The sequence below is a fragment of the Stegodyphus dumicola genome, chromosome 9 (assembly GCF_044657685.1).
Source record: "Stegodyphus dumicola isolate Sdum_Otavi_A_Nest chromosome 9, ASM4465768v1".
NCBI lineage: Eukaryota > Metazoa > Arthropoda > Arachnida > Araneae > Eresidae > Stegodyphus > Stegodyphus dumicola.
In genome coordinates this window covers 154,563,879-154,588,275 of record NC_140776.1, presented here as the reverse complement: position 1 = coordinate 154,588,275, position 24,397 = coordinate 154,563,879, and the positions used below count along the sequence as shown (strand labels likewise).

Below are 24,397 nucleotides of genomic sequence, written 5' to 3'. Positions count from 1 at the left end.
TTTTTTACAGAAGCAATTTTTTGTTACTTCCCTTCCTTTTTCTAATCCTTTTTAGATTGTACTTTTCATGAAAAATTACCAGTAAAAATTCATAAAAAAACGATTTATTACTGGCCTTTTTTAGTTAACTATGTCGGTTTAAAATTTTTTTTAAGTTTCCTTCTTACTTTATCAACAAAAATTTATTAGTTAATAAAAATATGAAAGTAAAATTCTTCTTCTTTCCATCTTGAGCTCACAAATCATTACGGGAATATCCATTTACAGTTATTAAAGCCTGAAAAAAGTGTGTCTGCGATGTTATCGTCATGCAATCATTTGCAGATATTTTATTTTTTACCACGATATTTTCGACGTCGATGTTTTTAAACTGCGAGGTTTTTGAATCGCTTTATTTTGTACCACGATGTTTTAGAAGTACGATGTTTTCTCCCACGACGTTTTGTAGCACGACGTTTTCGCCTTGCGTTGTTTTCTCCGCGACGTTTTCGTCCGCGTTGTTTTTGCCGCGATGTTTTCGGCTATAACCCTACTAGCTGGTTTCTTTGCAATGGCTGTTAGTCATTTTCAAAGCAATGCTGCTTTTAGCTTGGTGAAATCTGACTTTATTCCTGCTTAGTCTTTTATTTTTATGGCATTTAGGTACTTAACACTTTCCTTCAGTTGATCAATTATAATGATAGATAGTATTTGTGAAGTAAAACTCCAATTATATCGCATGAAAACCTTTAACTATATAGAGACATTAGGTTGTTTTGAAGCAGGAGATGTGAAAAATATGCAATACCATCACCTGGACTCGAACCGGGACTTCTCGAATACGCCCGAGTGTGCTACCATTACACCACAAAGCATGCTGGAAAGAGGAAGAAAATACATTATAATTGTTTAATGGTTGTAGAGACATTATGTATTTTTTGGAAGCAGAACTGAAAAATTAGCAACCGCCTTCGCCGGGAACCGAACCACGGCCCTCTGGAATACCGGCCCAGCGTGCAGATCCATTACACCACAAAGACACGCTAGGAAAGAGGGAGAAATACCTTATATGGTTAAGGATTGAAAATGTAATACGTTGATATGCAGCAAACAGTAAGTTTTCGGGACAGCTGCTGACAAAGGCGTACGAAGTGTTCTTCAATAGCTTGAAATAAGTGAATTTATTTGAAGTTCAGAGATAATATGTCTTTTTAAAAATAACAGAATAATTAGTTTTCGAGTTATATCATTTAAACGCTTTGCATATCGAATTTTATTGATAAACTTAGATGAAATATCATATACACCAAAAATCGTAGTCTTATGAGATATAAAAAAAATTGATCTGTCCTATAACGCTTTAGATTAATCACTAAACATTACACTTATAACTAGCACTTGATAAAAGTACCAAAAGGTTGTAAGGATTATGTTAATTTTATTAACAGTTAAATTTCAAGTTAAAGTTCCTTTCCTGTTAAAGTTCCAAGTTAAAGTCAAATTCTTAACTTCAACTTACTACTTCCGGCCAGAACGTAGTTTTGGAATCTTGCTGAATATTTAATGAGAAGAAGCGGTATTTAAACCACGAAGTTACTTACAGAGTGAGAGAGAATCAGAGTTTCTGATTTACGTGCGTCTGCCCTTTTGGGCACTCTCTCTCTCTCAAAGCTGTTATTACGCTCGGCCGTACTCAAGCCCGTGCTAAGCTTCGTAGTCAAATAAGTTAAAGGGCCAACTCGATTTGAATCTTGATAGCTTCGGCTGTATTTCCTTAGTTAATCTTAGTTTTAGTTTAATTCTTAGTCTCTTAAGTTAAAGCCCAAGTATCGGCAGTACTTGTACACTCCCAGGCGGAGTTTTGTTAAATCTTATTGGAATAATAAAGGTTAGTTATCCTTCTATCTTGTTGTTTCTTGTCATCCGATTATTAAGCGATTATTCGCTATCTAGTTCTTAAGATTTATCACTTTCTACAGTAACTGAGATTTACACAGTGAAAGTCTTACAAGGTGAAAAAAAAAGATATGGTTGGTTTGGAGATTATGACAAAGCTCACTAAGGTTATTTGCCTAAGGGAAACGATGCCTTCGAGGAAGACCTTCTAACAGAAACTGGCTTGTATGCACCGTTATACATAACGAAAAACACGAAAACGCCCATGCAGCCAGCCTGTTCACCTGCAATCTAGCCCAGGTTTAAATAAAATAAAAAGATCCAACTGAATTTCTGGATTAAAGTTCTTTTTTTTTTTGTTTGTTTTTGCTTTGATTATATATTTGCATTATTTTAGTATGCTAATTTTTATCTCAATGAGTAAAACACGTTATGGTATAATAATTAAAGAAAAAATTTGATATAGATCAAATTATTTTTTCTCTTCAGTAATTTCATAATTCGTTTATAAGTATGTAAATTATTTTTTCAACTTACATGGGCATTACGTTGTTGATTTGTACTCACATTTTCCTCTTGTTGGTTTAGCTCACTTCGATGACATAGGGTATTATAACTTTGAACTAATATTCAGCACATTTTTCAAAATTTTTCACAATTTTTCAAACCACAAATTCCCATTTACGAGTTACACATTTTCATTTTTTACAATATCACAATTATAAGTAAACTATATTAGGGGAAATGAAAACTTTTCTTCACAATCTTCTTAAAACAGCTTTTTCATTAGTAGTTAAGAATAAATATGTATCAAGGCCTTTTTCCCTTTCAATAATTCAATTAGTTATTTTAAGTTACTTTATATTTCAATATATATTTGAAGTACGGAGATGTTTGTTTGGCCCCCCAGTATCAATATTTTTGTTTTGGTTATTTTATTAATTAGTTCCAGGCTATAGGTTACCAAAACACGTGGTTACAGCCGAAAACATCGCAGACGAAAACGTCGCGGAGAAAACAACGCAAGGCGAAAACGTCGTGCTTCAAAACATCGTGGGAGAAAACATCGCAATTCTAAAACATCGTGGTACAAAACATCGTCGTCGAAAATAAAACGCTTCAAAACTTCGCAGTTTAAAAACATCGTCGTCGAAAATATCGCGGTAAAAAATAAAGTATCTACAAATTATCGCATGACGATAACATCGCAAACATGCTTTTTTCAGGCTTTAATAACTATACATGGATATTTCCGTAATGATTTGTGAGCACAAGATGGAAAGAAGGATAATTTTTACTTTCATATTTTTTATTAATCAATAAATTTTTGCTGAGAAAATAAAAAGGAAACTTAAGCATAGAAAATTAATGCAACTTATAGCACTGAATAGAATTTTAAACCGACATAGTTAACTAACAAAGGCCATTAATAAATCATTTTTTGTAAAGTTTTAATTGGTAATTTTTCATGAAAAGTATAATCTATAAGTTGCATTTAGTTTTCTATACTTAAGTTTCCTTCTTACTTTTTCAGCAAAAATTTATTAGTTAATAAAAAAATGTGAAAGTAAAAATTATCCTTCTTTACATCTTGCGCTCACAATCATTATGGGAATATCCATTTACAATTATTAAAACCTGAAAAAAGCATATCTGCGATGTTATCGTCCTGCGATGATTTGTAGATACTTTATTTTTTACCACGATATTTTCGATAACGATGTTTTTAAACTGCGAAGTTTTTGAACCGCTTTATTTTCGACGACGATGTTTTGTACCGCGATGTTTTAGAACTGCGATGTTTTCTCTTTGCGATGTTTTCTCCCACGATGTTTTGTAGCACGACGTTTTCGCATTGCGTTGCTTTCTCCGCGACGTTTTCGTCCGCGATGTTTTTGCCGCGATGTTATCGGCGGACACCAAACACGTAACTAATGTTCATAATTTTCTGCTTCTATCAATTGTATTCGAATGTAAGGAAAGAAGATCATTAACATAATAATACCAGACGAACTGTATGGAATTGAAGATCTACAATACTAATTAGTACGACTCCAGATAGAATGATACAGTTGTATTATTTACAATAAAAATATGATAAAAGCATATGTTTTGCAGAAAAATACGATCTCAATCCATTTCCACATTATCGGACTTAGTTATGTTTCATGGCCAGTAAAGATGAGTAAAGTTTCATGATCAGTAATTTTTTTTTTCGTTCCCTATACCATTTAGCTTTTATACAGTGTAACAACGAGTAATAAGTAAAAAAATAGATTTATTTTATGCGTCAGTGAAAATTTATTTACATCTGCACTTGCATTTACAAGACCTTACCGCTCTTTGATGTTGTTCTTGTCTTGCCGAGGAATCTGCGAAAAGTGTAAAATTTATTGTTTTATGATTCACGTATGCACATATATTTAAAACATAAATTTTAACTATTAATTATTCTTATGTTAAAAATAATTTATGACTAATTTCTATTACTTGTAAATATGTATTATGAACCTAAAAAAACAAAAACAAAAAATAAAAAAAATTAAGGAACATATAACAACTTTACTTTTAAAACGTAACATTATTATTACATTTTTTCTCGCAAAAATAACTAAAGTATCTCATTATAGTACAATTTTAGAACAAAATAAAATCCTACAAAACCTCCAAAACTATCTAAACATTATCAATCTTAACAGAATAAAATTTCCATTAGATAAAGAATGTAATAAAAGTAAAATTATAAAATCATCTTTCTGTTGTCTTTTCCAAGTGTCATCTTTTGTTCAGATTATACTAAAACCGTACAAAAAGAAAACTGTATTTTTAATGAATAGTTCAGGGACAGATATGAATCTGTTTTCGACGCTCTGAATAAGGTTTGGAAATGCAAAATTTATTAAAAAAGATTTTCATCGTAATTCGAAATTTCGCTTTTCTGCATATTAGTATTGTTACATTTTTTTCTTTTCTGACACCAGTTGTTACGTTATTTTCTTCTGTTACGTTCGTGCGGGGTTCGTAGGGATTTGGAGTGAATAATGACGACACTACTTGATGATGTTTATTAGCCGGTATTAATCAGGACTGCTCCAAAATCTCGTTTACAGTTGTCGAACTTTTATAAACATGCTGGCACAATCAGCTACACAGCTTTCACACTATCAGGCTATCACGGTAGAGACAGCTTTACTGCAAAGCACTAGAGTACAGCTCCCGACTCTGCTCGGTCGTTCTCGGAACTCCACGTACTCTCCAGACTCTCCACGCTACAACTCGCGATGCACTCGACGACACGCAGAGCACAGCTCCTGACTCTTCGGCTCAGTCGTTCCCAGAGCTCAACAAGCTCTCTCGACGATGCACTAACCGCGATACACTCGGTGCAATCGACGACCCACTCGGCACTCGCTGCCCGGCTGTCAATTCGATCGACTCCGCAGGGATTGACTCACTCGAGAGTCACTATCTCGCATTCTAGAGTTCTCCATCCGTCCATGGTATATCGTCAATTTGGTCACCAAATGTCGCAAAACGAGCGATTTCTCACCAAATGTGGCACCCCTGCCTTTCCTTGCTATTTTATGGCAACCCTAAACCTGCTTTGCGGGAAAGCTATCCCACCGCGCCTGTACATTTCTTAACAGTATTATATGATGTCTAAGAATAGGTTTACCCATTGGCTTACGTAAAGAATAGGTTTATCCATTGGTTTACTAGTGTATTCAAAAAGAAGTCATCACTATCAGAAACATGATAGCAAAGCTTAAATCACAAAAATAGAGGAGAAACATAAGCTCGGTGAGTCTGAAAATGTAGAACTGATCAGCCATTTTTTTTAGCCCAAATGGATGTTAGCCCATAAAAGCTATTAATTTCGCTTTGGCATTTTGCGTTCATTCACTATGAACATTGATTCACTTTCCAAATTGTTGCCACCAAATATTAGAGCCCTGTATTAAAGAAATTAAATGATGAAGAATCTGCATAAATCATGTATATTTCTCGCACTGTGATAAAACAACGGTTCCTAGAGCCATCAAATTTTGAATAACGTACGTCTCCACCCGAATATGGCATCTGGAAGCCCAAATTTGGAATTTGCTTTATTATCTATTTCACATTTTGTAAAACTTTAACAACTTTTTGATTATCAAACTGAACGATTTTAAAGCGAGCAACGGCAACACTGTGCGACAACAAAAACATTTTTATCTCCACCGCGCGAGACTGTGTATTGTGTATGGAAATTCTAAAGATATGCTCATTTTAAAATTATTTTGCAATATTGCCGTTGAACTGAATTTTGTAGTTTAAATACGAAAACATGATATTTAATAAATAAATGTAACACACAAAACGCTAAAAAAACACCCCTCTGGGCGTAATGTCAAATCTAAAAGCTTTCGGATTTATATATATATATATATTGGCTCTGCAAATTCTTTTCATGAAATTTGGCTGTGCTGAAAATGGCATATTCAGTTTCAATTGATACGGTTGTAAGAACAGTAATTTTAATTACAGGATTTATATTAAGGAGTAAATACAATTTTCAGGATATTTAGGATTTATGAACAAATTTCAGGATTTATATCTGTTTAACCATATACTTGGTAGACAAGAGTCGTAGAACAGCCAAACAAATTCGTATAGAACCAACCGAAATGTTGATGAAAAATTCTACAGTGCTTCCGGATTGTGAGAACGACATCTATTCATGGATTCCGTAATGCGTCCAAATTATCAGCAGAATAGCATTTTATGGATCTCACCATGCTTTTGCATTGTCAACCTTGAACAGCTTCAAAATATGAGTTGTAAAAGCAACTGCACGTAAACCAAATTGTTGCGAACTTTGTGTGATGTAACATGAAAAGTCTGCAGGGAGTTAGAAGATTCGTATGATTAGATAATCTAGTTCTAAAGGCCAGTTAGTTATCTTGTGTAAGAACGGAAGCTTTTATGTGATATTCTATTTAAGTAGTAAGTTAGTTACGCTGTCTACACAAGCAAGTAGTAAGTTAGTTATGCGGTCTTTCAGTTGTACTGTCTTTCGCTTGTGTAATTCGCTTGCAAAGACCCTGCTCTTTTTTATCATATTTTCTTATGGCACTATCTTTTGTTACTTTATTGGTTTCTAAAGATCTATTTACATTTCTTTAAAATAAGAAAGTGTGAATTGTTTTATAATGAGTTAATAACTAATTTTAAAAGAATTTCTATGGATATGTAAAGGAAATATTTTTGGTTTTATATTAAATACAGCAGTTTTTCAAAAGACTATCAAGAGAATGACTATAAAAATTACATAATGATAGCCGAACAAGGATTTCAAGAACTCAGAAGTATTAAAATTAAGGTACTATTCCGTTTTGAGGACCGTAAAAAATCGCCAAGCTATTGTTGATGCTAGTGCTACCAAAAATAATTGCGGCAACCCTAACGCAAGAAGGGAAGTACAGGAAATAACTATCTAAAGATTACTATTTTAATTTATGTGAAAAGTTAACTTCATATAATACTTTTTTATTATTATAATTTATATAAAAAATATGATGTGTACACCACATGACTTCCTTGTACGGAATATTAAATTATACGCATTTTTTCTTGCACTTCATTTAACTTATTAGATTAAATTAAACCTACTTCGCCGACAGCGCATAAACCACAATAGAATAAATGCATTCTTTAAAATTCACTTTGTTTACCATAGCGACACTCTGTCGCTACGTTAACTTGACAGTATTATATTTCGTTCATATTATAACTCAGAATGCACAAAATTTATATCATTTGAAGAATTATCTAATCGTTGCCACATGTTCTGTTCAAATACTATAACAAAGCTAGAACGATGTATAAAAGAAATTAAGCAAACAAAATGAAAAAGAAACAGTTTTTTACAGACGATTGAGTATTTCTCATTAAATTCATTCAGTTTTCACTTCGCGACAAGGCAAAAATACATATGTAAATAAATATGTCCGCCATGTTATTTAAAATTTAACCGCACTTAAACAGCTTTTAAATTGTTGATAATTGTACAAATATTGCTTTCAGGATTACGAAAGGCATAAAAACTTTAACCGGAAGATAAAAACAACATAATTCAATCATTTTTAAACCAAAAAATGTACAATTTACAAAAATATAAGAGTAAAGAAACTGAGAACACTGAATATATTTATATACGTTTGGCGCGGCCGATTGAAACCAGAATACCAGGTGCACATCTACATGTTATAGTAGCCTTATATACAAAATTTCAACGTTTTGAGGCTACTCGTTTTTGAGTTACGCGAGATACGTACGTACGTACATACGTTCGTACAGACGCCACGAAAAATTCTCTTCAGAATTCATTTTAAAGCAGTTTTTTAGTTTTTTTCGAGGAAAAGAGTCTTTTATTCTGTCCTTACGTATAGATATCACGCAAAAACATCGTTAAATTGCATTCGAAAGCGGTCAAAGTGGATATTTTCGTTGAAATATGCTGCCTGAAGCTTTTCGCGATTACAATACTTCCTTTTTACTTCGTACAAGGAAGTAAAAAGGCTAAACATAACTGAATGGAAGCATAAGAGTAAATAACTATTTCAGATCATTGTTATAATTTATATAAAAATAAGGCTAAACCTAACTGAATAGATTCCTGCATCGCTATTTCGCTACCAAAGTATCGCTAAAACTTAATTTCATCTCGTTGGTTTTCAAACATAATTTTCTATAATGAATGATGCATTTTCGAAAAAATTCTATTGCAGACTTTTCATCATGGACAATTCTCAAATTTTTAAAACCATGTGTGTGTTTTGTTTTCAAAAGAATTGTTTTTTAATTATGTATATATATGTATATTATAAATAGATACCCTATAACATAAAAATCGAACCACCAAGAAGGATTTATCCAAATGGGACGAAATTATGTATGTTCATAAATTATGATAAATTATGCAAACGATTAACTTTTGGCGGCCAATGACTAACTAGCTGTAGCTCCAGGCACTGCAATGAAGCGTCCGGGTGGTGTATAAAACACAGGGCATTCCAATGCTAATGCATAATTTCCAAACGAATAGGGTTCCGTTGACCCACATGGATTGTACCAGTGTTTCGCGAGCAGTATGCGCAGATGTGCAGTTAGACTAAAGCAGAGTGATCAAATCGCAAGATAGCTAGACACTTTTGAATCGTTGCTACAATTTGACGCTTTTTACAGGAATGAGTGAACCATGGCGTACAGAGCGTCAAGAAGGTAGCGGTCGGCAGAGAGCGACCAGCATTCACAGCCCCTGTTGCGTTCTTATCAACGAACCGACGGGTAACTGCGACACCAGTGACTGCAATGACCTTTGATATAAGACTCAGCGAAAGCACGCTGCGGCCACGGAGCTCATTGCGCCGACTACCTTTCACCGTTGCATACTGGCAGACACGTTGCACACAGCCAAGTCGAATGTGCCAGCAGGGCATATTCGACCTGGGATCTTGCAGCTTGGAGAAGAATTGCTTTTAGCAATGAGTCCCGCTTCGAATTGAACCGCAATGACCAGCAGAAACGTGTCTGAAGACTTCCAAGATATCAGTGCGATGATAATGGGACTGTCGTCCGTAACACCGTCCGACAACCAGGAGTCACGATACAGATAGCCCTTTTATTTGATAGCCGTATTCATTTGGTTGTCTTCTGTGGCACCCCAGTATGGCGGTACGTCTATGAGATTTTACATCTCGTAGTGTTTTCCTTCTTTTACAGACCCCTGTGCTTTTATTTCAAGAGGATAACCCCCAGCCGTACACAATATGCCTTTCGACTGCTTATTGTCGTGATCCAACAGTTTCCTATCCGGCCCTCTCGCCAACACTTTCTCCAATACTTTCTTCCAATGTTTTCCTGGCCGGTGCGATCGTCAGATCTTTTCCCAGTAGGCATTTGGGCTGAGATGAGCATGCGTCTCTGACCATTCCTGGATCGTGCCGATCTAACTTGTTAACTGGAATGTATATGGCAAGCTGTCTCGCAGGACTTCCGTCAAGTTTACGACTCTTTGTACAACCGAATAAAAGCTTGCATCAAAGCCATCACATCTACCGATTTTCGAGCATTTTGGATAACTTCTGCCTTGTGCGTAGCTTTTATGCTACAAAGTGTATATATCGTAAAGCAACAATAACAACAACAAAAAAAAAATAAATAAATAAAATAAAAAATAAAAAAAAATAAAAAAACTGTAAAACAATTTTATTTTAAATTAAATTGAAAACTATAATATTGTGGGAGCATTTGATGTTTATATTGCGGTTGATGGACACTTTTGAATTTAATTTAAGTACGTTATGCATTACTACAAGCTAGGGAGTTGTAATGTGACCAGTTTCTAAATCTAATAATGATTTTTACTTAAACTAAACAAGGTATTATGAGGTAAGGGATAACACGCTTTCCAATTGTAAGACTGCCCATATCTAGTAGAGGGGTTTATGTTGTCCTTCACGATGACGATCTTGAGAGTGATGGATAATCAAAGTTCCATTGTAGTACCATAAGCAGTTTCTGGGCTTTTGAACTGTAAGTGGTTAGCAGATTCAGCTGGCAATTTGAAATATCCTATTTCGAATTTCAGACAGGGTAGAATTAATGTCTTATATTTTCAGTTTCCAAATAAGCCTAAAATTTCTTAAAAATTGCGATAGACAATAACCTGTCAACATTTCGATCTGGTTGACTGGGTGTCGTGGCTCTGTGTATTCGCCCATTGATTGCGGAGAATGTAAAGAATTATGATGTCTCTCATTCGTTTTATTTCGGTGCAATTGGTTAAAAATTAGAAGATAAAAATTAGAAGACTCATGATCTGAATTTGGCAGATGGAACATCTGATTTTTTAAATTACCTGCTTCCAAACATCTAATAATCTTTACAGTGTCTGTAATTATAAAATCTGATTCAAAGCATATGAGTGTAATGATCCGAGATGCTAATTGGATAGCCATTTGAGAAGTTAAATATTAGACTGATAAAAAGATAATAAAGATTTCCTTTTTAAAACCTTCGACTGAAATCTATAAAAATGTGTGCAAGTGTTTTTAATTAGATTAAGTAAATATATCTTTTTTAATTTTTAGAATTATTTAATCGAAAGCAAATAGATGGCAATTTATGTCGCATTTGAATTTAGAAAAAGGAATTTCATTTTAATTTAATAAAATGTAATCAGTAAACACTTTTAAGCTATGCATTTCTAATAAAAGATTTTTTTATATGTTTGTCATAAACAGTGCTTCTACTTTGTTTTATAAATTTAAAAACAAGGATTGTTAAAACTATAAAATATAAACAGTTTGTAATTCTCCACTTATAATATACGTAAAAGCTAATTTCTAAAACTTTAGTTATCATATGAGCAATTTTATTGGTTTGTGCATGAAATACTGTATGAATTCTTAAGCCGAAAAGAAATGTCCTCATTATCAAATATTGTGCATATTGATATATTATTTTCATACCAAGCATATACTTTCTTGAACCAAATGTATCGGAAACAAAATTAAAATTCAATTCAATTTGGTGCATAAATATCAGTAAAAGATTTAAAGAATTTTCTCTAATCAGTAATTCAAGTAAGACTTAGCTCTCTCACCTCTTTTAGAATTACATCCACACATGCAAGATGGAATTCTTTCAGTTGGACAGTTCTTACAGACGCATCCCATCTTGCATAAGTAATGACTTTTAAGCAATACGTTGCTGTTTACTGGTGGAATTACTGGACAGCAGATGATTGCTTGTTGATGGGATGTTATCTCTTCAGGTTTACTTGGTCTACAGCCACACTGGCAACACGTGTAACAAAACACTGTTAAATTGCCACCACACTCTTTACAGCGATCCTCTCTGAAGTCAACAAGAGTATCGCCATGCGAAGAAAATGGTTGTTGATTCATACCAGCGAAACACAACTGTAATGGTAATTGCGGTGGTGATACTTTCCGTTTAGGCTCTTTAGTTGCCTTTTTGGTTAATGTACTGTCCCTGTTTATAAATGAAAAGTTTGAAAAGTATTTTTAAATATAACCTAACGATACTATATTCAATTCAAAGAATAAAAATTCCCAGACTGAGCATTAAACGTAACAGAAATTAACAAAACTTAGCACAATAACATTAGTAATAATTTAAGTAAAATGTCTAATTGAAATAATTTAAGTAATAAGTCTCTAACATTTAAATTAAGAATTCACGTTTACATTAAATATAAAGAACGACTTTTTATTAAGATTAAAAATCTCTGTTTAATTCCCAATCAAATACATTTGTTAAACATATGGCAACGTTCTTCATGCAATCTCTCGGTTTTATTAATGTGACTTCTGCATTAAATGTAGGATTTTAGTACATACTTTATACACCTATTTTCTACACACCAAAATATTGAAATGAATCATTGTGTACAGAAATAGGTATTTTCTGAGTAACTGCTTCCATTGTAGTACCATAAGCAGTTTCGGGGCTGTTTTGGGCTTTTGAGCTGTGAGTGTTCAGCTGGCTATCAGCTGGCAATTAGGTTTCAAGATTTTATAGCATTCCCATGTTACTGGTGTATTATCGAGCATACACACAACAATATCTACGTACACATGAACGTAACATGAACCATGTTTGAGTAATACGTATATAAAGTGGTTTATTTTTAACCGTTATGTCACTGACCAGCATTAGTAAAAATATAAAAATCGATATGGATTTTTATTTTTTCTTATAAAAGTTACTTACGTATTATTGCAGACACCTTAGTAGAAGTCGCCAAATTTTCAGGAATCACTAAACTGTAGCAATCATGCGCATAACAGTTCTTTAGGTAACCATATCTACTGTAAGCTGCTTTCGAAAATTTACTGACTCACCTTTATTTCTGTAAAAAATCGCGAAACTACGCCAAGGTGGTTGCTCTAATACGTAAGCACTTTATAAAATTTCTTGTTTTTGTAAAAAATGCTTCTTTTTGTTATTATTTAGAAATAGAATTGTAACTTGTGCTCCCCCCCCCGTAATCAAACAAATGATTCTCCCAATTCATGCAGTAGCCGATTAGTTGGCGGGTATCGAGGGGGTTACAGCCGAAAACATCGCGGCAAAAACATCGTGGACGAAAACGTCGCGGAGAAAACAACGCAAGGTGAAAACGTCGTGGTACAAAACATCGTGGGAGGAAACATCGCAAAGAGAAAACATCGCATTCCTAAAATATCGTGGTACAAAACATCGTCGTCGAAAATAAAGCGATTCAAAAACTTCGCAATTTAAAAACGTCGTCGTCGAAAATATCGTGGTAAAAAATAAAGTATCTACAAATCATCGCATGACGATAACATCGCAGACATGCTTTTTTCATACATCCTTTTCGCAAACATGCGTTAATAACTGTAAATGGATATCCCCATAATGATTTGTGAGTGCAAGATATAAAAGAAGGATAATTTTTGTTTTCACATTTTTTTATTAACTAATAAATTTTTCTGAAAAAGTAAGAAGGAAACTTAAACATAGCAAATTAATGCAACTTATAGCAATTAATAGAATTTTAAACCGACATAGTTAACTAACAAAGGCCATTAATAAATCATTTTTTATAAAGTTTTTACTGGTAATTTTTCATGAAACGTATAAACTATAAGTTGCATTTAATTTTCTATGCTTAAGTTTCCTTCTTACTTTTTCAGCAAAAATTTATTAGTTAATAAAAAATGTGAAAGTAAAAATTATCCTTCTTTACATTTTGCGCTCACAAATCATTATGGGAATATTCATTTACAGTTATTAAAGCATGTTTTGAAAAAGCATGTCTGCGATGTTATCGTCATGCGATGATTTGTAGATACTTTATTTTTTACCACGATATTTTCGACGACGATGTTTTTAAACTGCGAAGTTTTTGAAGCGCTTTATTTTCGACGACGCTGTTTTTTACCACGATGTTTTAGGACTGCGATGTTTTCTCTTTGCGATGTTTTCTCCCACGATGTTTTGTAGCACAACGTTTTCGCCTTGCGTAGTTTTCTCCGCGATGTTATCGGCGGACACCTATCGAGGGGGTACAGATAATTAGAAAGTACCGAGATATGTTTGTTTAAAAAATTCTTGGATTTGTCTGATATGATTAACACTGACATTCATATTCATATTATTCAGAAAAATAACTTTAATTTAATAAGCAATTAATTTCAAGTAACAAACAAATCTCGGAGGAATGTTTTGACACAAAGAAGTAAATGTATTGAAACAATTAAGATCCCAAGCGGTAGATGAAGCAAAACTTTACATACAGCTGAAAATTTTGCATCTCGACAATTTAAGTTTTACAAGAGATGGCATAATGAAACAAAATTTTAGCCTTTCGTAGATATATGTAAATCGAAATTCTTGGCATCTGTAAACTGAGATGTTTAAAAAATAAAGCTTAACTACAAATTCAGATCTGCCTGTAGTAATAGCATTCTGACTGGTAATTGTGAGTTCCATGTTACGATCGAAGCTATCAGAAAATAAAAAATGGAGAGTTTCAACACCGAAACAATAAACACATCATACTTTTAAATCTGACAAAAGTTGACATTAAAACTGAAAAAAGAAAAGATCTCTATGAAGACCGTTATGCATAATATATAATAATAACAAGACTCGTACCTGTTACCCATAACCTTTTTTTCGTAATTGGGTGCAATAGCAAAAGAGCGGAATTTATTCAAAACGAGAGGAAGCAGTGCGTCAAGTCAACAAGAGTCAGAGTTTAATATAAAATTTTCAAAAGCGGGGCAATAACCAAAGAAGTTGTAGTGAAAGCTTAGAGTGAAATCATAAGAACTAAGTGTCAAATGGCAAGAAGTTTAGAAAAGTGTACCTGAAGCAATTTAAAGACGATGTAGGAATCAGAACAGCCAACAGTAGCACCTTTTAGGCTATTGCAGTACGTGATACCTGATGTTTTGAATAAGTGAAGTTTCTATTGCGGTGTATTTTTCCAAGTGGAGTCATATACTTGAGAATTAGACAGTTTTTCTTCTTTTTGCATTTCCTCTGATCGATTCAGTATGTTTTGGAAAGATTCTACTTTCCTTAAGAGCTCTGCAAAGCAGCATTGCTCAAGATCGAAAATTTGTTTCAAACAGCCTATTATCAGAATAAAGAAATCCCATACTTAGGCAATAAACCAAAATGCTACTATAGTGGGTCTGTTTTAGCTTTGTTTAACTCCAATTCCATAATAGCTAAAATATTAAACCTATCATGAAATATATCATACATATGAAACCTGCCCAAGTATTAGGCAGATGATATGCTACAAAATTTAAATAGAGACAAGGGTCTACTCGAGCAGGAACAAGCCGTTTGCCAAAAAAAGGTAGACAGAAACAGTAAATGTATTAAATTTTCTTTAAATAATAAATAATTCCCATAAAAAATCATCTTCGGTGTTACGATTATGCACAGAATTTGTTTATATCATATTCTGAAGCGGAAATCTTATCAGATAAGAAGCAGAATGAATTCAAATTGAATATAAGCAATTAACAGAAATTTTTAAATGCGTTTTGTAAACAGGGTCAAGCCAGAAAGTAATCGCGGATTGTAAAATAAAAAAATTATATTCCCAGTTCCAGAAAATTAAAAAATTAATTTATTAAACCCTGGTTAATTTATTAAACCCTGGTTACTTAGAATTCATTCGAATATCTGTAAGGAATAAATTCGTATAAATTCGGAAGTGAAAATCAAAGTGAATAAAATAACAAAGTTTTGAAATGCGAGCCAGTGGCAAAATGTAGTTCTTGGGGGAAGAAATAAATTCTACAGAATCAAATAATAAATTCTAGGAACATGTGATAAAGCTCCGATTGTTGACTGTGTTATTGAAATGGAATTAACATATTACTTTTCCACATTTTCTTTTACCCAAGGAACTTAAATACCTTATGTCTTTGCAGAAGAAATCTAATTTATTAATTCCGCACAATTATGTTCTCCTATTCTGTTGATTTTAATTTCGAATACATTTCCAGAGACATTTTTTTTTCAAGTTAGATTACTGTCAAAAATATTTTGGATTATTTTTCTTGACTCCTTAATAATTTTCAAAAATATTTTCCGTTTTATGATTTATAATGCTACAAATTACAGAATTCCAGTTGAAAGAAGTAGTTCATTCAAAACATCCCAATTAAAGAATGTTTTATGTATACATTTTAAAATTCATATAAAATGTCATGGCTAGTTGTTACACCGTTTCGCAAACATCCATTTCTTTCAGCTTTAATTATGATTTAAAAGGAAGTTTGCTTTATATTACATATACTCAAAAATAAGATTCGAAAGTTGACTATGATTATATAGAAGTAAGGTTAATTTTCTTTCTTCTATGGACGATTTTCGATTTGAAACCTTTCACGATTAGCGTGAAAATTTCTAAATTCTTCACATTTTGGTAACGCCTTTGTCCGGCATCATCTAAATTTGAAACAATAAAATGGCAACTGGTGAAAGAGATTGACTTGGAAAGCTGTGATAAGAATGAATTATATATAAACTCAACAGTTCGAAGAAAAAGGCAATTAAATGCATTCGATGTACTGATGCGAATTTGAAGAGATTGATGATGTTAATCGATGGTATACCAACTCCTCAATTTAACGATTCTCATCAACTCTTCTTAAGAGGTTATCACATATGGATACAATCTCTGCTAGACAGAACTTTTCTGAGAAATACGATTCTAGTAGCACTGGTTGAAACGGAAGGATTTCTAGAAAAAAGAGCCACGCTTGAAGCGAAGTCCCGCCTAGCTACGGAAACGATGTTGTAGCTTCCCGGAATTTTTTTTTCAAACCTCACCGAAAATGTCTCGGCTAGAGCTCTATCCTGGATAGAGACAACCAATCAGACAAAAGTTCTACTTCTGAATGATCACGTGATCCCATTCTGAGCGATAATCGATTAATGTTTGGTGTTCAAGTCTTTGCAGTAAGTGAAAATAGTAACTTAGCTACGTGGGTTTCCTGGAATTGTGTGCGCTCTGAGAATTGTTCCTTTCGATGTCAAGTCCCGCGTAGCTGAAACATAATGTGATTAGGACCTTATTCGTCAACAGAGGCGCGTACTGACGTGTAATTCCGTGTGTCTCGAAAATATTTGATTTTGTGAATGGTATATTCTACTATTAGTAACGATATGTGGAAGTCGAATTTTAGAGTAATCAAACTTATTAACAAATAAGGTTTTTAAAATGATACAAAAATGGAAGTAGTTGATATTATTTAATAAAAAAGTTATAAGGTTAGCAGTTTAGCTTAATATATATAAACGATTTCGTAAAATGCCTTACCCACGTTTAACGCTTTTTCTAAATTCTGGATGATGCCTTCTGCGGATACGGTCATGCCTCCTTAGTGCTTCTACCCATAATGCATGATTTGCAACGGCAGCCATGACTTGCTACTTTTATCTCCAAATCTATTAAGTTTAGTGATTTGAATATAAATGTCTAGTAGTAAAATGATCTCTTATGATTAAAAACGTAATGTTTCAAATATTAAAATATTTTACGATGTTCAGTAATTAAATCATAACGTTCACTATAAATGCAAATATTTTGCCCTTTTACGTAAAATAAAATATACTGCTTGCAGTTTTCCTTCAGTTTAAAAACATGCTAAAAGTAATAAAGCTTTAGTTATGATTAACTGATTCAAGACGTGATGAAAATAATTCATAAAGTATGAATAGCATGTCTAAATAATTTAAATCGCTAAATAATATCACATAAATTTTCATACCAGCATAGAAATAGATGAAACTAAAGCATACAATTTCTTTACGCATAAATAGTTTTTATATTTTAATATATGGGTGTTTGTCTACATCATTTTGAAGAGCTTTGACATATAAATATACCACTAGTGAATTATTCTATTTATAAAACTTTAATAAACAATCGTTTAATAAAGAATGCTTTGCAGATTTATTCAGGAAATGTTGTATTTGTATTAGATTTGTTACCTAGATTCGTGTATTTATTTGCTTTGCTTATATGGGCTATAAATCATGAGAATTGTTTCCGGATCACTAAAGAAAGAACGACAGGAAAATATTCAAAGTATGTACTATACATAAAACGGAAACAAATTTCATGAAGGGTAGAAACGGCAATACGTTTTCCAGTGTTTAATTACAAAAGATGGAAGAATTTAAAATTTTCTCGAATCTGAGTCCGAAACATTTTTCGAATCTTTCGAATCTGAGGTTTTTCGAATTATTTGTTTAATAACAGTAAAAGGAACATTAGAAAAAATACTTAACATTACAAGTTTTTAAATAAAACATAATTTTAAATTTGCATTTAAAGTAAGACAGATTTAAGAGTCCAAGTTTTAAAAATAACTTAAATTTAATTAAAAAAAATGCGAATGAAATGTAATAAATGAAGTATATAAATGACATTCTTCCGGTCGATTTCGTCTATATAATTTGACATAAGATGTTTGGGAAGTAAATCAGGTTTTGCATCTTTTGGTAATCTTTTTGAGTTAAAGCAAGTATAAAAGTGACTCAACATACATAAACTCTAAACAGTTTCAGAGTGGGATATACAAGCCTGTAGTATGTAAGTGTGATACTGGTAACCCAAGTACTATTGGAAATTCAACGACGAGGTTCCTTTTCTAATGAGCTCTTACTTGGGATGTCAATAAGTCTAATCTTAACAAGGTTCTGAGTTAAAAGGTTTAATTTCTTTTATGTGAAGATTCGAAATATTCGGAATATGCTGCAAAGATTAGAGTTATCTAATCTTGATTATTTTTAACCACAGTTCAAAAAAATTCTATAAGGTATTTTCTCCCTTCTTTGCGCATGCCTTTGTGATGTAATTGGAAGCATACTTGATGAGTATTCGAGAGGTTCAGGGTTTGAGTCTCGGGGAGGATATTACACATTTTTCACATAAAAACCTAATGACTCTACAATTCGAACGTTGTAAATACAATTCGAACGGTGCTACTTTGGTAGACGGTTGCACGGATTTTTGGCGATTTACGTTGGCGCAATTGTTGGCGCGATTTCTACAAACGTCAGCCATCTTGAAAAACGCTGTTTTTACGCATAGTAAAATATTCGAAACTTTAAAAAAAAAAAAATAAACATCGTTAGAAATAATGGATTAATTTTTTTGTTGAAAATGTCGTTTTTTAAGATGGCAGGCAAGTGTAAATAAATACATTTACTATGAGTATAAAATACTAAAGTAAGGTTATTATTACTTTCATATAGCAAAGAAGAGAATAAAAACACCGCTATAAAAACATTGTGCCAACGTTTAATTAGATTAAAATATTACTGAAATGGAATATCGAAATAAAAAACATCATCCAACATTTAAAAGAATTAGAGGTACTTTTCCGTTTTGCCGGCGCAAACAATAAAGTCGCCAATAATGGTTTAACTGATGCCAGGCGGAATATCTTCGCTGGTAACCTTTTACGCCTCAGTTTCAAAACAAGTTGAAGCCATTTCTTATCAGATTGTTTCTTTCAATACTGGCATACAATAATATAGAATTTTTACACGATATTTAAATTTTATCCCCTAAGACAATTCACGGTAATTAAGTCAATTAGAACGCAATTACACCGCGCATCCGAAGGCGAAATCAAGTGTTAAATTCATCAATTCTAATGAGAATGCACTAGCGAAGTAAAGCACTGCGGTTTTACATAATTTCTGAGTAAGCTATTCGTACGAATTGAAATAATTCTTGCATTTAAACTTGTATTCCAAATTAAGATTTAACTTGAAATTAATGTAGATAATTACTGAGAGAATTAGATTTTAGTAGCGTAGTTTACGTGAGATGAGATAACTTGGGGTCACGTTTTACGAACCGGCGAATCAGGATTTTGAACCATGAAATCATAGTAAATTCTTAAATTAATGTCTTTTTACAAATTTATTGTCTTTATTTATTGGCTTTTTACAAAATTTTAAATCATATTAAAATGTTTATGCCTTCAAAATAAAAAAAATAAAAAAATTCTTAGAATAACTATTTTTTATGTGTATACTGTATGTTGTCGCCAACAAAGTCTGCTTGGCGAGATTTGCGCCGGCGAAACGGAAAAGTACCGAATTTGAATATTATTAAATTTAAATACTTTAAAATACGTTATATATAATATAATATATATATATTATATAGAATAAATACATTTATTACGAGTATAAAATACTAAAGAAAGGTTAAATTATTACTTTCATATAGCATAGTAATAGAATAAAAATACCACTATAAGAACATTGCGCAAACGTTTAATTGGATTAAAATAGTACGTAAATTGAATATCGAATTAAAAACCATCATACCAACGTTTAAAAGAATTAAAATATTACTTAAATTAAATACTTTAAAATAAGTAAATAAGAACGCTTCGTACACTAGACCTAAAATGACAGCAATTAGTTTATTGTCGGTAAAAAAGGAGGAATGTCTAATAATTTTCTTACCGTTACAGCGGTTATTTCTTCCAACATGGCCACAATATCATATACGGCCATCTCAGAATCGGCTCTTCTAACGGTCTTCATCTGTGATCTACATTTTCGCACTTCATTGAAGAAACAATTAGCGACGTTTCCTCCAGAAATTTAAAATAAATTTCCTCTGATCCTTGTAAGAATTTATAAATAAATCTTTGATTAGGAAAGCCAGGCTGGCGAAAATAAGGTCTCAAAGGACAATTTTTTGATTCCGAAACCAAAAATTCTTGGTACTTATCAAAAACAACATTCATCTTTGAAGGAGACATTTTTGAAGGAATTCGAAGATATGAATTAAATTTTAAAATGGCGCGGTAATGCACAAATTTTCAGCAACCTATCAGGGAGCTGATTACAGCTCATTAATGCACAAAGATTCTAAAACCAATCAGAGAGCTGATTACATCATGCCTAGAATTAAAATTATTTAAGTAATCATACATAATAAAATCATTTTAAAAAAGAAATGCAAAATTAAATTGTATTTTAATATTTAACAGCCATAAATAATGTTTAAAACATTAGATTAATTTTATAGATATTAAAACCAATTACTTTTAAAGTAAGGTGACGTCACTGATTACATCATCCACAGCATAAAATTTCATAAAATATGATAAAGAATAGAATTTTTATTTCAAATAAAAATGCAAAATTAAATTGATTTTTAATATTTAGAAGCCATAAATAATATTTAAAACACGGAATTTATGCATAATAACACGCATTATTTTTAAAATAAAATGTCAACAAAGTATCGGTTACTATAAATAACTTATCCAGCAATGGGTTTACCATAAGTCGTATTACTCGCCAAAAGAAAAATTGCCAAAAACTCGCCAAAATCCGTGCAACCGTCTACCAAAGTAGCACCGGTTATTTTCTTCCTCATTTCCGCATGGCTTCGTGACGTAATTGGAAGCATATTTGATGAGTATTCGAGAGGTTCAGGGTTTGAGTCTCAGGGAGGATATTACACATTTTTCACATAAAAACCTAATGACTCTACAATTCGAACGTCCGATTTTAATCTACACTATCATATAAAGCATTTATTTACAAAATTTAAAACATGTACATGTCAATATCATTTTAACTGCAGCAACGCGAACAAAAAAGTCATTGCCCTTACCAACTATCATTATCTCAATTGGCTGTCTAGTTTTAAGCTGAAATGAATACCGAGATCAGCTCAAGAGTAACCCTATCAGACCCTATGATGTTTGATCTGCTGTTGCGTTGAAAGCTGTTTCTGAAATCAAGGGAGTTGTGTTTAATTAAACAGAAATCAGCTGACTTCGAAAACCATTAAGCTTTATGTACATTGCATACCAAATATTTGCGTCATCGATTTCTAATTATCTCAAGTTAAGGTTAAACGAACACAGAAGGCAGTTCAGAAGAATCCATATTAGAGTTAGTTCGTCAGTTGCGATTACTAATGAAAACTCAGAGTGATCTATTCTTGTTAAGTTAAACAAATCGGTGCAAATATCGCCAAGCTTATAACGTATTGCGAATTAAATACAATAAATAAGAATTAAAAGCATAAAAAGTGAAAAGATATAAAGAAAGATGGAACTGTGACCTGTTTGACTATATTTAGTTCAAATTAAAAGGGTCAGAATAAATAAAAAAATTAAAAAAAAAATATGCCTCTCTTTTTTTTTTTTTTTTTTCTTTTTTTCCTAGTTGACATTTATGCTATTTACGTTGTGTTTAACAATAAATTGTTCTTGAAATTTCTGATTATTATTTTTCGCTCGTTGTAAACCACAGCATTTTGACAGAATTTTATGTTGACGCCCAAAAAAAAAAAAAAAAAAAAAAAAAAAAAAAATATTAGCCAAAATAATAACTGGCCTCAAAGCTTTTGTTTAAATATCACATACATTTTGTACATAAGATGTAACAATTTAATTTTCAGTTTGGACGCAAACGGCTCGTTTAGACGATTGTTAATGACATTTGAATATTCCCGTTAATGAGCTTCATTATTTCATATTGGGTGCTATTGGTTACCCACCTGTATAATAATTGCTACCAATGCTATTGGTTATCACCTGTATAGAAGTTTTCAAATAATTATTTTGCCTGTCAAATGTGCTTTCCGAATCGTTAATAGCTTTGACTAATAAACAGAATATACAATAAAAGACACATTTAGCGTTTTCTATATTTTTCATCACTATTATCTGACTTCCTAAGACTTAAAAAAGTATCTACCACTTTTCTGCTTGTTATTATATTATCGTAAACAAATATAAAAAGAAATTTTTGACAACCTCATACGTTTACAAGCAAATGTAATCTATACTTCTCATATCTTTCAGCAGATAAATAATGAGATTAGTTTAAAGAAGAAATTTACTTCCCAAATGTCCAACTACTTTTTTTAAGAAGTTGACTAGGCGAAGTTAATTATTATTTAATACTACGCCGGTAAGATTTTATATAGATCTACTGACAGAATCATCAGTCAAATTTGTTTACAGTTTATTCTCAGAAATTTACTCTTTACTACAGTTTACTCTTTCTGAAACATAATATTGAGTTTAAAATAGATTGAACTTACTTTGTAAGTCGGTTTACCAGATAAGCTTACTTTATTTATATTACTACAAATTTTAATTGATCGAATTGGACTCCCTAGTTTTTGAAAAACATTAAAAAAATAAAGGATCTCTGTAAAAGAGATCACGCAGATCTTCTTTCTTGTAGTACGTGCAATTCAAAAAAGGCATAAATATTAAAAAAAGTTTAAAACAGATCTAGATTTTAGAAACTTATTTTGGCAACGAAACATTTTTAGTTGCAGACACAAATACTATCCATTGATGTGGCTATCATAAACTATAATTAAACTTTAGACAGACTGGCAGCGAATCATAGCTAAGTCTTAAGTTGAGAAACTGAAACCTGAGAAGTGTGTGAAAGAACCTTTATTTAAAATTAAATAAGAACAGAAGGCCACTTTGTACTTTCAACTCAGGTTTGTGGCGAGATAACTTAAGTACAGTAAGTCGATTTTAAAATTTCAATTCAAATAAGGTGGTAGCCGCAGTCTACACTAAACAGCTTAACAAGAAGTTGTCTCAAAATATAATGGGCATAGATATTTACTATCGACAGTTATAATACAAGGCCGAAGACTGCAATTCTTATCCTATCTAGCAACTTAGTAATGTGGTATTGAGAGGCAAAACACGCTCTGTATTAAAATCCAAAACTCTAACCTTAAATACACGCGAATTAAATTGCATTCTGGCAGAAAAACGGAAGGGAGAAGTGACAGTAAAGATCCAAAACATAATGTTGTGAAATGCCCAGCGGCTGAGCGGTGGGATAACTTCCAAAGCAGGTGGGAAAAGAAAGCTTCTCCAACGGAGCAGAGAAAGAAGTCTGCGGGCTGATCAGCGTGAGTCAACGGTGGCCTTAGGGTTGCCAGAAAGAACCATAAAAAGTTGGGTTGTCATATTTGGCGCAAAATTGCCTTGCAAAAAATTCGCGACGTGTCATAGACGGAGCGAGAACATTTTAGAACACATTTTAACGGTTTTGAGAATATTCTCGAAGGTGGGTTAAATAATACCCTCACTGTATGGGGATAAAATACTGCCTTGAGTTCAGAGATTAGCATGAGAGCAATCGATCGAATCGGGAGCAGCGCTCTGCCGTGAAGCTGTCTTCACCGTTATAAGCTTGAAGGTTGTGCTGCTGATTGTTTCAGCGTGTTTATCGTAGTTTTTCGATGAGTGTAAACGTGTCTTTGGAAGTCCTGTGTAATAGTGCTTATTGGTGAATAAATTGTGTTTTGATTTTTCGGCAAGTTAATCATCAATTACTCGAAATGCACGAACTCATTGAATGCAGCAATAACATAACTGGCTATTAACATTAATTACATTACACAATGTTAAAATGGTCACAT

At 32.5% G+C, this 24,397-nt stretch overlaps 2 protein-coding genes across 2 annotated transcripts in view; both read right to left on the bottom strand.

Moving 5' to 3' along the window:
* LOC118183576 (uncharacterized) overlaps nucleotides 1-24,397 on the bottom strand; it is a 363,019-nt gene that overhangs the window by 114,107 nt on the left and 224,515 nt on the right. The gene's annotated exons all lie outside the window — the stretch shown is intronic.
* LOC118183577 (uncharacterized) lies at nucleotides 4,134-23,169 on the bottom strand. Its single transcript, XM_035353176.2, has 4 exons — nucleotides 23,042-23,169; nucleotides 17,261-17,388; nucleotides 11,525-11,916; nucleotides 4,134-4,247 (listed from the first exon to the last, which is right to left on the bottom strand). The coding sequence occupies exons 2-4, from the start codon at nucleotides 17,362-17,364 to the stop codon at nucleotides 4,177-4,179; spliced, it is 567 nt and encodes a 188-aa protein (XP_035209067.1). The 5' UTR covers nucleotides 17,365-17,388; nucleotides 23,042-23,169; the 3' UTR covers nucleotides 4,134-4,176.